The sequence below is a fragment of the Carlito syrichta genome, unplaced genomic scaffold, assembly GCF_000164805.1.
Source record: "Carlito syrichta isolate Samal-C Ts95f unplaced genomic scaffold, Tarsius_syrichta-2.0.1 Scaffold287922, whole genome shotgun sequence".
NCBI classification, from domain to species: Eukaryota; Metazoa; Chordata; class Mammalia; order Primates; family Tarsiidae; genus Carlito; species Carlito syrichta.
The window spans coordinates 79,075-93,616 of NW_007232018.1; the positions used below are offsets into that span (position 1 = coordinate 79,075).

The window sequence follows — 14,542 nt, forward strand, 5'->3', positions numbered from 1 at the left end:
GGAGTGCAGTGGCCGCTCCCGGCCACCGCAGCCTTGACCTGCCGGGCTCCGGCGATTCTTTCGCCTCAGCCTTCCAAGTAGCTGGAACTACAGGTGCATGGTACCACGGCCGGCTAATTTTTGATTTATTGTAGAGATGAGGTCTCGCCAGGTTGCCCAGGCGGGTCTCGAAACCATGGACTCAGGCCCACTCTTACTTCAAAACATGCAGGAAGCAACTGTTGGCCACGGCCGCCATCTGTGCCTGAGCACTGGCTGTCATTCTTCTCCCGACTGGACTTCTGTCCCCATTAGCCCATCCCCCCCCACTCTGGTGACATCACTCCACTCTCTGACCCCACAAGTTCACTGTTTTAGCCTCACATGAACTGGATGACTTCTAAGACTGTGAAGGGACCCCTTGGGAACAGCTGCCCTGGACTTCCTGCAGAGGGAGCTGGAGTCAACGTCGTGGCTCCTGAGGATGCGAGCCTGGAGAAAGGGGGTGGGGGTCAGGTGCCGCCGAAGTCACCAGTGGCAGGATGGAGCTCAGGGCCAGCCCTCAAAGGCAGGGGCAGGGCGAGGCCCAGAGACACCGGGTGAGAAGCCACAGGGCTCAGTGAGCAATGACAGCCGGCCCAGCTTTCCAGATCCTGAAGCTGGTGGAAGGAGAGAGGGGCCTGTGGTGGTGGCACAGCAAGGGGCCTGCTGGAGGGCAGAGTGCACGCCAGGGGAAACAGGCCCTGCCCACCAGGCCACACGTAGCCCAGGGCAGGAAATGCCCCCTTCCGGTGCCCAGTGTCCTGCTGCAAAATGTGGGGTCTGTCTGAAGTCCTGTACCTCCAGGAGCTCATGTTGAGGCCCAAGTTCACTGACTATATCCATGACTCACCTCCGAGGTCCTACTGAGCACATCCATGGCTCACCCACAAGTCCCCATTGATCATGTCCACACCTCACCCACAAGGCCCCACTGACCACATCCATGGCTCACCCATGAGGCCCCACTGACCACATCTACACCTCACCCACGAGGCTCCAGTGAGTACGTCCATGCCCCACAGAGCCAGGAAGGGCCAAGAAGTGGTGGCCTCCCCACAGAGTCCAGAGGAGCTCCCCTCATTCTCAGGACATAGGTTCTGACACCACGTGGGCACGCCATCCTCCCCTGGCCCGCCATTCAGTTCTGGCATGGAGGGCAGCTGCATTTTAATACTGTCTTTAAATTTCGGTGGGTAAAATGCCCACTGAAAGAACAAGATGGAAAAGCCAGACAAACATAAGCAGTGCTCTGTGAATCTGCTGAACCCAGGCCTCCAGAGAACCTGCTTGCCTCCCAGCTGTGTCCCCTGCACATGTGTGCACATGTATGTTCAGGGCCAACCCCTGTGCAGGTGATGGATGTTTGAGGGCGTCTTCGAGTTTCCTTCTGCACCTGCCCCTTTGTTGCCCAGGGCCAGTGTCAAGGGGAAGAAAATGTTGTCTGACGAGGAGGCGTCAGGCTCACCTGGACCAGGAGAAAGTTCTGGACAGGAGCCTCGGAGGACCCAGTATGCTAATGCTGTCATCTGGAGCCACACAGCCCCTGGGCCATGGCCTGGAGGCTGGCCTCCTCCCTAGGGTGTGAGTACACAAAGCTGACCCCTGGGGCCACTTGCTGGACACAGGCTTGGCATGGGTAGGCCCAACAGGATGAGACCCAGCAGGGCATCCTGCAGCACTAGCCCCGGGCCTGGCACGCCTTTCCCTGCAGGGCCAGAGCCGCAAGGCGCGCAGGCAAAGCTGTCCAAGTGCCAGGCACACGCGTCCTAGCAGCTGGCGCCGGCTTGGCATGGCACAGCTCCCGGATGGCTCTCACACACGGCGCAATGGCGCAGCTGCCAGCTCTCAGAGCAGCTGCGAGGGCGGCCCAGCCGCAACGTGCTTCCAGCAACGGAAGACTGATCTGCTTCCAAGCCCTTTGGGCAGCGAGCCTGTCCTTCCTCCCACCCCCTCCATGGGCCTCTCCTCCCTCCCTCCAGCCAGTCCCACATCCCACGGGCCTCTCTCCACTCAGTGCCAGGCTTGTAGGCCTGCCCTGTCTGATTGGTGGCACTTCCCATGGCTTGTGCCAGATCGAGGCAGACACGGTGTCATCTGTGAGTGTGTGGCCGGAGTCCCAATTGCTACATGGGTCTCGGGGTCCCCGAGCCCCCATGCTGCCCCCAGAACTGGGCTAGCCTGAGTTTGGGGTGTCTGGGTAGTAAGGTGGATTCATTCTCCCCGCTCACACATGGGGAGTAAAAATTAAAATGGAGTAAGCAGTGGGCGGGGGGGCAGATGCAAACAGGCCTACTGAAGCCACCTCCCCGAATTTTCTCCGGATGCCTACAGCCAAGGGTCCTTGGGCTGGGCCCAAGACAGAGTGATGGAGCCACTGAGGAGAGCAAAGTGCCTTGGGTAGAGCAAGGTGAAATCCTGAGACCACACTGGACAAGGGCTTTTCAAAAGGTAAAAATGGAACCGGACACGGTGGCTCAAGCCTGTAATCTCAGCACTTTGGGAGGCTGAGGCGAGAGGATTGCCTGAGCCCAGTGATTCAAGACCAGCCTGGGCAACTTGGCAAGACCTCATCTCTGCAATAAATAAAAAAATTAGCCAGGCATGGTAGCGTGCGCCTGTAGTTCCAGCTACTTGGAAGACTGAGGTGGAAGGATCACCTGAGCCCAGCAGGTTGAAGCTGCGGTGAGTTGTGATTGTGTGATTGTGACCCTGCACTCCAGCCTGGGTGACAGAGTGAGACTCCGACTCAAAAAAAAAAAAAAGAAAAGGAAAAAAGGGGAGACCCAGGCATGGTGGCTCATGCCTGTAGTTCCAGTGCTTTGGGAGGTTAAAGTAGGAGGATTACTTGAGACCAGGAATTCGAGACCAGCTTGTGCAACATAGCCAGGCCTTGTCTCTGCAAAATATCAAAAAAATTAGCTGGGTATGGTTGTGCAGGCTTGTAGTCCCAGCTACTTGGGAGGCTGAAGATGGAGGATCACCTGAGCTCAAGAGGTTGAGGCTGCAGTGAGCCATGATCATACCACTGCCCTCCAGTCTGGGCAACAGAGAGAGACTCTGTCACCAAAAACAAATAGAGAAACAAAAAAAAAATGGCAAAAATGACACTAGGGAGAAGGAGAACGCCCATACAGTGATCCCCCTCATGTGCGAGGCTGTGTTCCAAGGCCCGACTGGATGCCCAGGATCATGGCAGGTTTCAAGTCCCTACACATGCTATGTGTTTTGATCTGATTACGAGTCAACTCTATGACCTACAGTGGGGGTGTGGGTGACTTGAGGGTGCATGGACACCGAGGGCAGAGTCACATCCCAGTGGACAGAATGGACAGCCTGAGATTTCACATGCTACTCAGAATTAAAACAACAAATTGTTCACTTCTGAAATTTTCCATTTAATATCTTTGGGCCTTAGCTCTGCTTCTTTTCCCAACCCTCACATCGAGGGAAGGACTGCTGGCCATGCTGGCAGTGTGGGCCTAAGCTGCCCGCACCCCCTCGACAACCTGTGTTCACCCCTGCTGTGGGTGACCAGTGCGCCTGAGAGGCAGGACCTCCAGGCAGGACCGAGCCTTCTGCCCGCCCCAGAAGCGGAGGGAGAAAGGCTGTTCCTGAGGGCGAGGCTCCTCTTTTCATCAGGACTCTGGGGGTCTCTGGAAATGCCAGAGATGTCGGTGAGACCCCAGACAGAGTTCGTGAGACCCTGTGAGCTCGGCCAATGCAGCTCCCAAGGGCTCCCTCAAGGTCTGGCCAACAGCCACACCCTCCTTCACTCTCCAGGTGAGGGTCCCAGAGATGGCACAGCCGGCTGTGGTCACAGTGATGAAGCGAGGGCTGGGACTGAAACCCAGTGGCCACTGGCCCCTTGCCCTGGGCTGACTGCCGCTGGGGCCACTAATGTCACTTCTGGTCTCACCAGGCCAGGCCTGACCCCAGGGAGTGACATTGAGGATGCCCTGTGGGACGTGTAGACAGATGCATTGATGGTGCCCATGTGTTACCACACCCAGGTCCTTCCCCCTCTCAGGAGAGCCCCGGGCAAGGGTGATGCCCCACAAGAGCCCTCTAGAGTCTGTCATTGTTCAGGTAGGCCATTGTGAACACTGGACGTCACTGCTAGTGATAAACGACCTGAGAGGCTCCATCCACAGCTCCTGCTGCTCCTTGTCCCCCTGGGAGGGCTCCTGGGCTTCCCAGGCCTTTCTTCTCAGTCCCAGCTCTGAACGAGTGATTTGGGGCCTCAGATCTCAATGACCAAGTGCAGCCCTGCTCTGGGGACCGAGGTGGTGACAGTCTGTCAGGAACCTGAGTGGGAGGGGCTAGAGTGGAGGCCCCTTGGCATGTCCTCCCACTCACAGACAGCAAGGATGGGCCCTGTCACCACAGCCCACGCCTGTGCCTGCCGAATGTACACATGCACCCACACATGCATCCATGCACACTCAGACACTTTGAGCAAACACACACACGTGTGTAAACATACCTACAACACAGCCACAGGCCCACATTCACACATGTGCACATACACACCCACACATGCACACCCACACAACCACATGCTCTAACACTGGCACAGTAAGCAAACACACATACGTGAATACTGCCACACACCCGCATTCACGTGTGCACACACCCACACATGCAAACAGCCAAATAGACCCACAGGGACACACAGAGGACAAACACACTCACATGCACACATGTACACAGCTCCGTGTCCACACTCACATATGTGCATGCATGCACACACACAAGCACAATGAACAAATGTACACCCTATATGCAGGCACAGCCATGCTCACATACCTGCACATACACAGGCACACATGCTCACAGTAGACAAAAAAGCACACACTAACGTATGCACACTCATGCATGTGCTCACATGCACACCCACATACATGCAAAAACATGCTCACAGTGTACACACAAACACACACTCATGTACACACATGCACAAGCACACTTGCAGTGTACACATTCAGTCCCTGATAAGCAGGCACAGCCGCTCCTGGATGACATGCCCTGCAGGCTCTGCTCTGCTGTGGGAGCCCCATGTCCAGAACACCCACAAGGGCACTGCCCTTAGGGCTGGGTGTAGGGAGGGTGGCTAGGGCGAGGGTCATGGTCCAGGGACCAACGCGCCCTGGTTCGGGCCCACCTGCCTTTCTCATTCACCCCCCAGCCCCATGTGTGTCCCCATGTTTGAGAGAGGAGACGGTCACTTGAGCGCTGGGACCTGCCCCAGACCACTGACATGACAAATGTCAGTTGTCATTGGCTGCTGCTGACAGGGACATCCCCCAGTCATACAGGGCACTGGGCCCCCTGGCAGGGGAAGTGTCTCCTTGTCCTTGGTAAGGACATGGGCCAGGTGAGACTCCTACAGCGCCCCCATGCCTGGCCCAGCCCAGGGGGTAGGTGCAGGCTTCTGGTGGTCAAGGCCATGGGTGGAGCAGGAGCCTACGATGGGCAAGGGGACAGGGACTGCTCCCCCTCCCTTGGCTCCCTGCAAAGCTGTTTCAGGAACACTTCTACCGTGTGTATTTTATTCAGACACTCCCTGGGGCATACTTTCCTCAGTCTTGGGGGCCTCTGGATTAGATCTGATGATAGCTGAGCCGGCTCAGCTCCTCGCTGACCATTCCCCAGTGGCGTGGTGCCAACCAGGTTGCATGGAACGATGGTCCTGGCGTCACTTGCTCCGGGCACTGCCCCGCCCCTCTGTGCCTTAGTGTCCCTCCTGCTCCTCCAGAACCCTTCTGGCTCCCATCCTCCTCCCCTCCTGGTAGAGCACGGTCCCTGAGGTGCCTGTACTTGGGAGGTGAGGAGGAGACCCCAGCCCCCCACCACTCACTCTCACAGACTAAGGCTCAGGCCCAAAGGATGTGACCCCCAGGGACACCACTAAGTAGGAGGGACCAGGGTGCCTGGGAGCCTGTTCCTCCAGGCCAGGCCTGGGCTTCATGATTCACACAAAACCACCTCTCCAAGTTTCCCAGACCCAGAGAGGGGCTGTGACTCCCCCTCTTCCCTAGTTTATTCCCTGATGGAGAGGAAGGCAGGGTGAGCTCCCTGCTGGGAGCACTTTCCCTGGGGGAGGCGGGAGGAGAGCCCCCCAATGGCTGGGCCAGGAACAGCAGCAGCGGAGCCCAGGAAGCCCCAATGTGTGGGGCAGCTGAGGTGCTGGAGTAGGGGGGCGAAGGGCCCGGCTTTAGCGCTCACCCTTTGCACTCCAGGAAGGCCCCAGGCCTTACTCAGCCTTCGCTTGTGTGTCTGTAAATTGGGACCAGCGAGGGCACCAACCGCCCCACGCAGGAGTGTATGGTGAGAACGCCTGGAGACACAGAAGCTGACAGATACACGTGGTTGGTCTTTCCACCTGTCTCTGGTGGAGGCCAGTTGGGCAGACTAGAAGGGAGCACCTGAGTGGAGTGGCATTGCCAGTGTCCAGCTGGCTTATTGGCCTCTGAGAGGCTGTGGCATTTCCTGGCTGCTGGCCCGTTTTGGGGACAAGTAGATGAAGGGTGTGGCTGCACCTAGAGTCAGCGCTGGTCCAAAGGCCGCAGCCGAGTCTGGTTCAGGACACGCTGTTCCCTCCTCTTCCTGGGCAGCCACTGCTCCTGGGCCAAATCCGGCAGAGGCAGAGGGAAGAACACCAGGGAACGCCCCTGGGGATGCCCCAGGCCTCATGGCCACCCTAGCCAGCTCTGCTTCTGCCCTCCTAGAGGAGTGTGGCTGGGCCGGTGGTGAAGGATGTGGGCTTGGGTGGGCCAGCAGGGTCTGTGGCCCCAGGTGAGTTATCAGAAAGGGAAACTGAGGCAGAGAATGGTGGGTCGCACTGCTTGGATCCAGGCTCTCCACCCCAAGTCTACACTCTCTCCTGCTTCACGACAGAGGGAGCAATGGGGGTGGGGGTGGGGAGCAAGGGCTGAGTCCCCCGACATTGAAGACCCCTCGCCAGGGCTGGTGTTGCTGGGGCTCTGGGTCCTACCCACACTGTGAAGGGTGCCTCTCCTTCCAGCCAGCAGCACCCTCAGGTCCTGGCTGTCCCTGCCGGGGTTCTAGAGAGTGTGACATGATGGAGACCACATGTGGCTGTGCTCAGGCCTCAGGACGGGACCCGGTAGATAGAAGGGTCTGGGTGAAAACCAGGCATGGGTAGTGAGGGGTAGAGGATGTGGGCGGCAGGTGGGTTGGAGCCCAGGTCTCCCCAGGGCAGGGTGGGACAGTGCATGTCTGCCAGCTCCTGCAACCTCAGCTCCTCCTGGGGGTCTCACTATCTCCTCTGGACTCAGCCCTGTGGCCCCTTCTCGTCAGGTGCCTTCAAGAGATGCAGCACGGCTTAAGGTACCAGGACCATGTACCAGGACAGGCAGGGCTCGAGCCAGACTTTGTGCTCAGAGTCCCGGCTTGGCCACTTACTGGCTGTGCAGTCTTGAGCAAGTTGTGTACGCTCTCTCCGTCACTGTCCTCGTCTGCAAAATGGAGACAGTCACTGGCTTGTTGTGAGAATTAAGTGAGCTTATATGCATGAACTGCCAAGAACAGTGCCTGAGATGGAGTAAGATGAGTGTTAGACAGCACTGTCATCACTATCAGTATCACCATCACCACCATCAAAATCATCACCACCATCACCATCATCAGTACATCACCATCATCACCACCACCATCATCATCACCACCACCACTATCGTCATTACTACCATCACTGCCACCATCATCACCATCATTCACATGATAAACATCACCATCCTCATCATCACCATCACCATCAGCATCATCTCGTCAGCATCATCCCTGTTACCACCATCACCGTCACCACCATCACCACCATCGCCACCATCCACCACCATCACCACCACCAGCACCATCATCTCGTCAGTATCATCCCTGTTACCACCATCACCGTCACCACCATCACCACCATCGCCACCATCACCACCATCACCACCACCAGCACCATCATCTCGTCAGCATCATCCCTGTTACCACCATCACCGTCACCACCATCACCACCATCACCACCACCAGCACCATCACCACTAACACCACTGTGACTCTGGCCATCATCATCTTCATCATCACCATCACCACCATCAGCCCCCCACCATCACCATCACCACTACCATCACCATCACTCTTATCACCATCGTCACCACCATGACCCTCACCCTCACCATCACCATTATCACCATCACTGTAACCACCATCATCGTCACTACCATCAGCAACACCATCGCTATCCTGGCTGGATTTCCATCTCCTTCCCTACGGACTCCATGGCCTCAGGTGAGCTGCTAAACCTCGCAGCACCTCAGTTTCCTCCTCTGTGAGTGGTGGTAACAATGCCTGTTCCCAGGCTCCTGTGAGGATCAGAGTGGCTGCCCTGTGCTCACGTCCCACGGTGCACATAGGTGGCCACTTCTCTATGCCAGGAACATGCACAGGGCATCATCTCATTGGATCTCCTCAGGACTGTGGGTGGAAGTTTCCTAGCCCTATTTTACAGGGCAGGAAACCCGAGGCTTGGGGAACACAGGGATCCCACCAAGGTCTCAGCCTAAGTAGGTGGGGGGCTGAGAGAGGCCCTGGTTTGCTGGAGTTGGACTCTGTGTCCCTTCCTATCTTCCTGTGAGACCTGTTCCTTCCCATCAGTTTCCCGGGGGACTTGGCAACATATATTCTGATGAACTGGGCTGGCACCTGGCACGGGCCTTCTCCAAGCTCCAGAGCAGGCTCTGAGTTGGGCCTGAGGCCATTACCCCTCTGGGTCTCTCGTGGTGCCCAGCTCTGGGTGATCACCCATGACAGGCCAGCACTTGGGCCAGTGATTCCTGTGGGGGCCAGGTCTCTGCAGTCCTGTGGGAGAGGTAGGTCCTGTGGGCAGGGGGACTGGGCAGGCTGCCCTGGCAACACACTTTGCAGCAGGCGCCCTGGGGACAAGGACATGTGCTCATGCCCAATGTGACACACACCACTGTCATTCCACCGCTTTTGTGGGTTCAGGGCTTGGTGCTGCTATGGTGTTGCTGGCTCAGCTGGCCACCCCCAGGGTCCCTAGGGGCTCTCTCCTCCTCCCACCCTGTTTCAGTCACAGGCTCACAGGGAGAGCTCCCACGAGAACTCAGAAACGCCGAGGGTACCGGCTGGGGATGGCTGCCAATGGTCACTCTGTAGAGGCCAGATGCCCTTGGGGATGGCAGTGCCAGGGGCTGCTCCAAGGGGGGCAGGATGTTCCCTAGGACTCCGAAATGGGCCCCGCCCCTGGGGGCCCCACCCATTCACCCAGGCCCTCTCAGACCCCATGTGGTCAGTGGTGGGCCAGGCACTCTCAGACCCCATGTGGCCAATTCCAGGCCCTACAATTGGCTGCTGTGCACAGAATCCCTACCTCCGAGTAGGCCAGATGCCCACAGGTGGGTAGGGTCTCTTTCCCACACCCAAGGGTCAGACGTGTCCCAATGAGAGGCCACCCCAGGTGTCTGGGCAGCCTCCAAGCAGGCCAGGGTCAAGACCCCCTGAAAAGTCTGCCTAGTGCCCCTGATGGCGCCTCACCTGCCCCTTCCGGCACAGACCGCAAAATTTCACTTCCCAGTCCCTGGGTCAGTCAGTTCCGGGCATGGGTGGAATGTTCCAACGCCCACACTTTGCAGCTGGGCCAGGCTGGCTGGGGGTGCCTGAGCCTCCTGGAGCCCACAGAGCAGGGGGAAGAGCTGGACAAGCATCCACCGGTCAACATCTGAGGATGCACACTTTGGTCAGCACACCTCGTCGTCATGGGCCCAGGGTGCAACAGGAGCCTGAGGGACCCAGTCCTGGATATGGAGGAGGAACCGCAGACGAGTGAATGGCTCCCTGGCGACATGTGGGGTGGGCAGGCCTCATGGCTCCATACCCAGTCCTGGGTCTGTGGCTCCTCCTCAGCCGCACAGAGCAGGTTTGTGACCAGCAGAGCAGAAGGCTCCTCTGAACACACCTCCGAATTCATGGGCCCAGAATAGACACACTTCTAGAAGCAGTAGCCTGGTTGGGCCCTGGGTGTCTTCCGGATTCTGCAGGCAAATTCCCACAGCTACTGGGACAGGAGGACCTGCATCACGATGGCCTGGAGGACCCCAAAAGCCCCTGCAAAGAGTGTCTCGGGAGCGTGTGATGACCGCGCATCTTGCTTATGTCTGGAGGTCTGGAACTCTTGGAGGTCAGGAGAGGAACAAGGCTGTCTGTGGGCAGCCATCTTGGGCCCTGACTGTCCCTTGCCAAGTTGAGCGCCCCTGTCTGGGGCCTGGTTAGAGGCCTGGTCAGCAGGACTCCCTGACAGGCGAGGGCCGTGCCTTCCCATAGAGTGCCCTGGACACGGCGGTCGGCCATTCCCAACTACCCTACAGGAAGCAGGGTGGAAGGGGGTTGGGAGCTGTGGCTGACTTACAGGGCACAGGACCTGGGTGGAGCCAGGAATGTAGTCAGGTCTCCCTGGCTCCTGTAGCCTGCCACAAAGCCCAAGCAGAGGTCATGGGGAGGCTCCTGTGGTCTCTCTTCCTCATTCCCACCCCGGCCAACCATGGCCCCAGGTCAGAGTCGGGGCTTTTGGGTGACCTCCCTTCCTGGAGGCCTTGGGTGCCCCTGGGGTCACGTGGCCCCAGCCCACAGCCAGCTGTCCTGGGGTCCCGTGGCCTAGGTGGATAGGACAGGGTGGGGGCCAGTCACAAGATTGGCTCGAGGAAGGCTGGCCCAGGTTTTGGGACCCAGTGAGGCTGGGAAGTCCCCGGAGCCGGGACCCCCCAGCCCTCTCCCTCCTTCCTCCTCTCCAGCCTGGTTGAGCCACACCTGGGCCCCGCCCGACCGCCCCATGCCGCTTCCTCAGTCTCTTCTGCTCAGGCCTCCTCTGGGGTTCCATGGACGCCCAGCACCCCAAGACAAGGGGCCAGAGCTGGTCTCATTCTGTGTTGTGGAGGCACTCAGAGACACTGGCCCTGTTCACAGGACAGAAGGAGAGACCAAGGCTGGAGTACAGAGAACACCTGCCTCTCGGACAGCATGTCAGGCTGCTGTCACGGCAGGTAAGGCCACGTGTACCAGGCTTCTGAGTGGCCCATGACAGACAGGGAAACAGTGCACCCGGCTGGCCTGGGGTCAGTGTGGGGAGCCAGAGGACACACCTCAGCCTCTGCACACTCTTTACCTCCACTCACATGACTATGGAGCCCTTCTCGCAATCAAAGCGCCCCTTGATGAAACTTTAGATGATTCCCAGAAGGGAAAAAAAAAAAACCTAAAATGTCAAGGATAAATAAATAATGCTATTCCCTTTCAGAGAATGAACTTAAACGTCAAATTAAATCCCTCAGACTTTCTTAGAACAACAAATTCTGAAAATAACAGGACAACACACTCAGAGTTTTGAAGGGAAAATGATTCTGACCCAAGATTTCCTACAAAGCTGTGGGGTCAGCACCATGGCAGAGCTGGGGACTTTCCCAGTAATGCAGGGGTGATGCCACCAAACACCATGACCCTGTACAGAGAGGCACTTGAGGAACCCAGTGAAATACAGAGCTGTTGGCCCTGAACACAGGGAGAACAGAAGTTAGGGCAAGTTCGGTGATTATCATGGTGCGGCTGAAAATTGGGGTGCACGTGCCACGAGTGCTTGTGGAAGAAAACTTGATACACTAAAACAAACCACAGCAGACAGCCATGTAGGCACTGCTTTAAAATGTCGGTAGGAACAGGACAGAGTGGATGGAAGGGGGTGGGCGAGAGCAGAGGTGGATGATTTCCTCTCGCACAGGGAGGAGACCTGCCATAGACACCGGTGATTAGAAATAAGGTGATTAAAGGGATTAAGAATATGGTGACTCCTGGAAAGTTAAAACTGGTGAAGGTCTCCCAGGTCCCTTGTGAAAATATAGCATAGTAGGCCCCAGCAGTGAGAGACAAAAGGAAACAGGAAACACATACAGCAACATAGCCACCACCGAGACAGCAGGAGAGATAGGACACACGTGGACCCCAGGAACAGACACTGTGGTTCACAGTGACCACAGTCATGTCCCCTCAGGAGGAAAAACTAGACCGACGGTTCTCAGTCAGTGATTACCTCAATTCAAACCGTACCCCAAAGTCAATCCAAGAGACGGGAGAGATCCATTCAAAACACAGAGCGGGGCCAGGCATGGTGGCTCATACCAAAATCCCAGCAATTTTGGAGGCTGAGGCAGGAGGACTGCTTGAAGCCGGGAGTATGAGACCTGCCTGGGCAACATGGCAGGACCTTGTCTCTACAAAACACACAAAACAAAAAGTGAAAGCATAAGAGACCTGGACAAGACCACAGATGATAACTTGCCCTGGGCAGGAAGGGGCCAGGCCTGGCAAGCCAGAACCGGTAAGGTCAGAAGGCTGAGAGCCCCACATACCCCAATTACAGGGAAAAAATCAAAGACTGCAGGTTACACGCCAAAGTGCAGCCACCCGTCACGGGTAAGAGGTTCTTGTACATCACTCACAAAACAAAATCCAAGAAGAAAGTGGATGAGCAAGGCGTGGTGGCTCAAGCCTGTAATCCCAGCACTTTGGGAGGCCAAGGCGAGAGGATTGTCTGAGCCCACAGATTCGGGACCAGCCTGGGAAACATGCTGAGACCTCGTCTCTACAATAAATCAAAAAATTAGCTGGGCGTGGTAGTACATGCCTGTAGTTCTGGCTACTTGGAAGGCTGAGGCAGAAGGACCACTGGAGCCCAGCAGGTCGATGCTGGGGTGGCCGTGAGCATGCCACTGCACTCCAGCCTGGGCGATGGAGATTCCAACTCAAAAAAAAAAAGTGGATGAAAGACATAAATAAGTTACTTTTTAGAAAAAGAACTGGCCAAACATGAACATCTGGACATGAAAAGTGTGAGTTTCATGGACGCACATGCCCCACATCAGCCCTGCCCCCGTTCACCCATTGCCAGAGCCTATAGGCTCAGGTAGGCATGGCCATGGCAGCCCCGGGGTGGCCAACGGGTGCACGTGCACCGGGTGACCTGGCAGTGTTGCTTCTGGGACTTGTCTTCAGGAAGCCATCGAGACTGGCCTGGCACCCCAGGATTTATGTCCTTGTGTGGCAGAGCTCAGGTCTCCCAGGTGGTACCCCGACGCATTGGCATCCCCCCAGAAGGTCACAGTGGGGCTAGTCTCCGGCAGCTGAGGTGGGGCAAGCCCAGCTGTTTTTGCAGGTGCTCAAGGTCACATCAGAGGATACAGCCAGGGCCCTCCGTTGCCCTCCAGGTTCCGACCTTGGCCCCCAGGAACGTCCATCTTGGGCCAGAAGGACATGAGAGGTTTTCAGCTCAGCGCTTGCCGCTGCCCCACGGACCAGGGGACCCAGGAGGCCCAGCAGGAGCCCTGGACTGGGTTGGCCCGTGAAGCATGGCAGAGACCACCGGAAGGTTCAGGGAGGCACCAGTCTCCTCCCTTAGGCAGTCACCTCTACCTGCTGGAGCCAAGCCTCGCTGCTGCCCCTGCACTTCCAGGCTTGGGCCGGACCCCTCTGTGACTTGGACAGTCTGTTGGGGTGGTCCCCGGAGCAAGGCTGGTGGCCCATGGGTGCTCCTGCCCCCACTGTGCACCTCTCACAACTTGGGATGTCTCAGAGAGGTAGGGGCCGGTCACAAAAGCCTCCCCTAGGTCAGGCCATTCCAACCTGCCCACTCCCCTGATAGGGCTCCTCGTAACCCTCACCCTGGCCGCAAGATGCCCTCTTGCCTGCCCTCACAGCATGACCAAGAAGCTCCTCTCATGAGTGCACTGCATCCTGTGTTTTCCCAGTGATTATGGCATGAACATCCATCTTTTATCTGGAGCCGCCACCAGCCTTGGCCACTGAGCCCCGGGGCAGGAGGCGAGAGGAAGGGCTGGGAGGTTCCAGGAAGCCCAGGTCCAGCTACCGGCTCGGGGACAAGGGAGGAGCCATCAGAGGCAGGCAGGACGCCCCCCATCTTGTCGTTGCTCCCTGCCCACCTCACCTCTGCAGGACCCAGCTGGGCATGGCCACCCTCTTCCCCCAGTGTCCAGGGTCCTGACACCAACTGAAGGCTGAGAACCTGCCCAGCAGGCATATTTTCTCCATCTGCCTGTGCTGCACACACCATGAGGGGCCGTTGTGGGAGTCCCAGGAGGGGGGCAATGGCCTTGTGGCCACCATGGCTTTGCCCACTCTCCAGACGGGTACACTGGGAGAGCCATACCTGAAGTCTCCGTGTGGGCACCAGGGTCGTGACCTCATGGACAGATGGGGTCAGCAGAGCAAGCAGGAGATGGAATCGAGGGCCTGGGTCCAGGCCTTGGTGTGTGACCAGAGGCAAACGCCCTCCTTTCTCTGGACCTGTTTCCCCACGTGCAAGACGTGACTGCCAAGGCCAGCTCTACAAGGAGGCCAAAGGAGCAAGGGTACTGGGAAGCACCAGCCTAGGGCTACAAACAGATCACCAACACGCTGCTGCCCCATGGCCGGTGAGCCCCACACAGAACAC

General features: G+C 57.6%; 1 protein-coding gene across 1 annotated transcript in view; it reads right to left on the reverse strand.

The window, feature by feature from the left end:
• The window catches only part of ACSF3 (acyl-CoA synthetase family member 3), a 59,602-nt gene extending 45,274 nt beyond the window's left edge, over window positions 1-14,328 (reverse strand). The window contains exon 1 of the mRNA XM_008053154.1: window positions 14,258-14,328. Within this exon, the coding sequence (XP_008051345.1) occupies window positions 14,258-14,295 (38 nt within the window). The 5' untranslated portion in view covers window positions 14,296-14,328. The remainder of the gene's footprint in view (window positions 1-14,257) is intronic.
• Window positions 14,329-14,542: the final 214 nt, after the last annotated feature.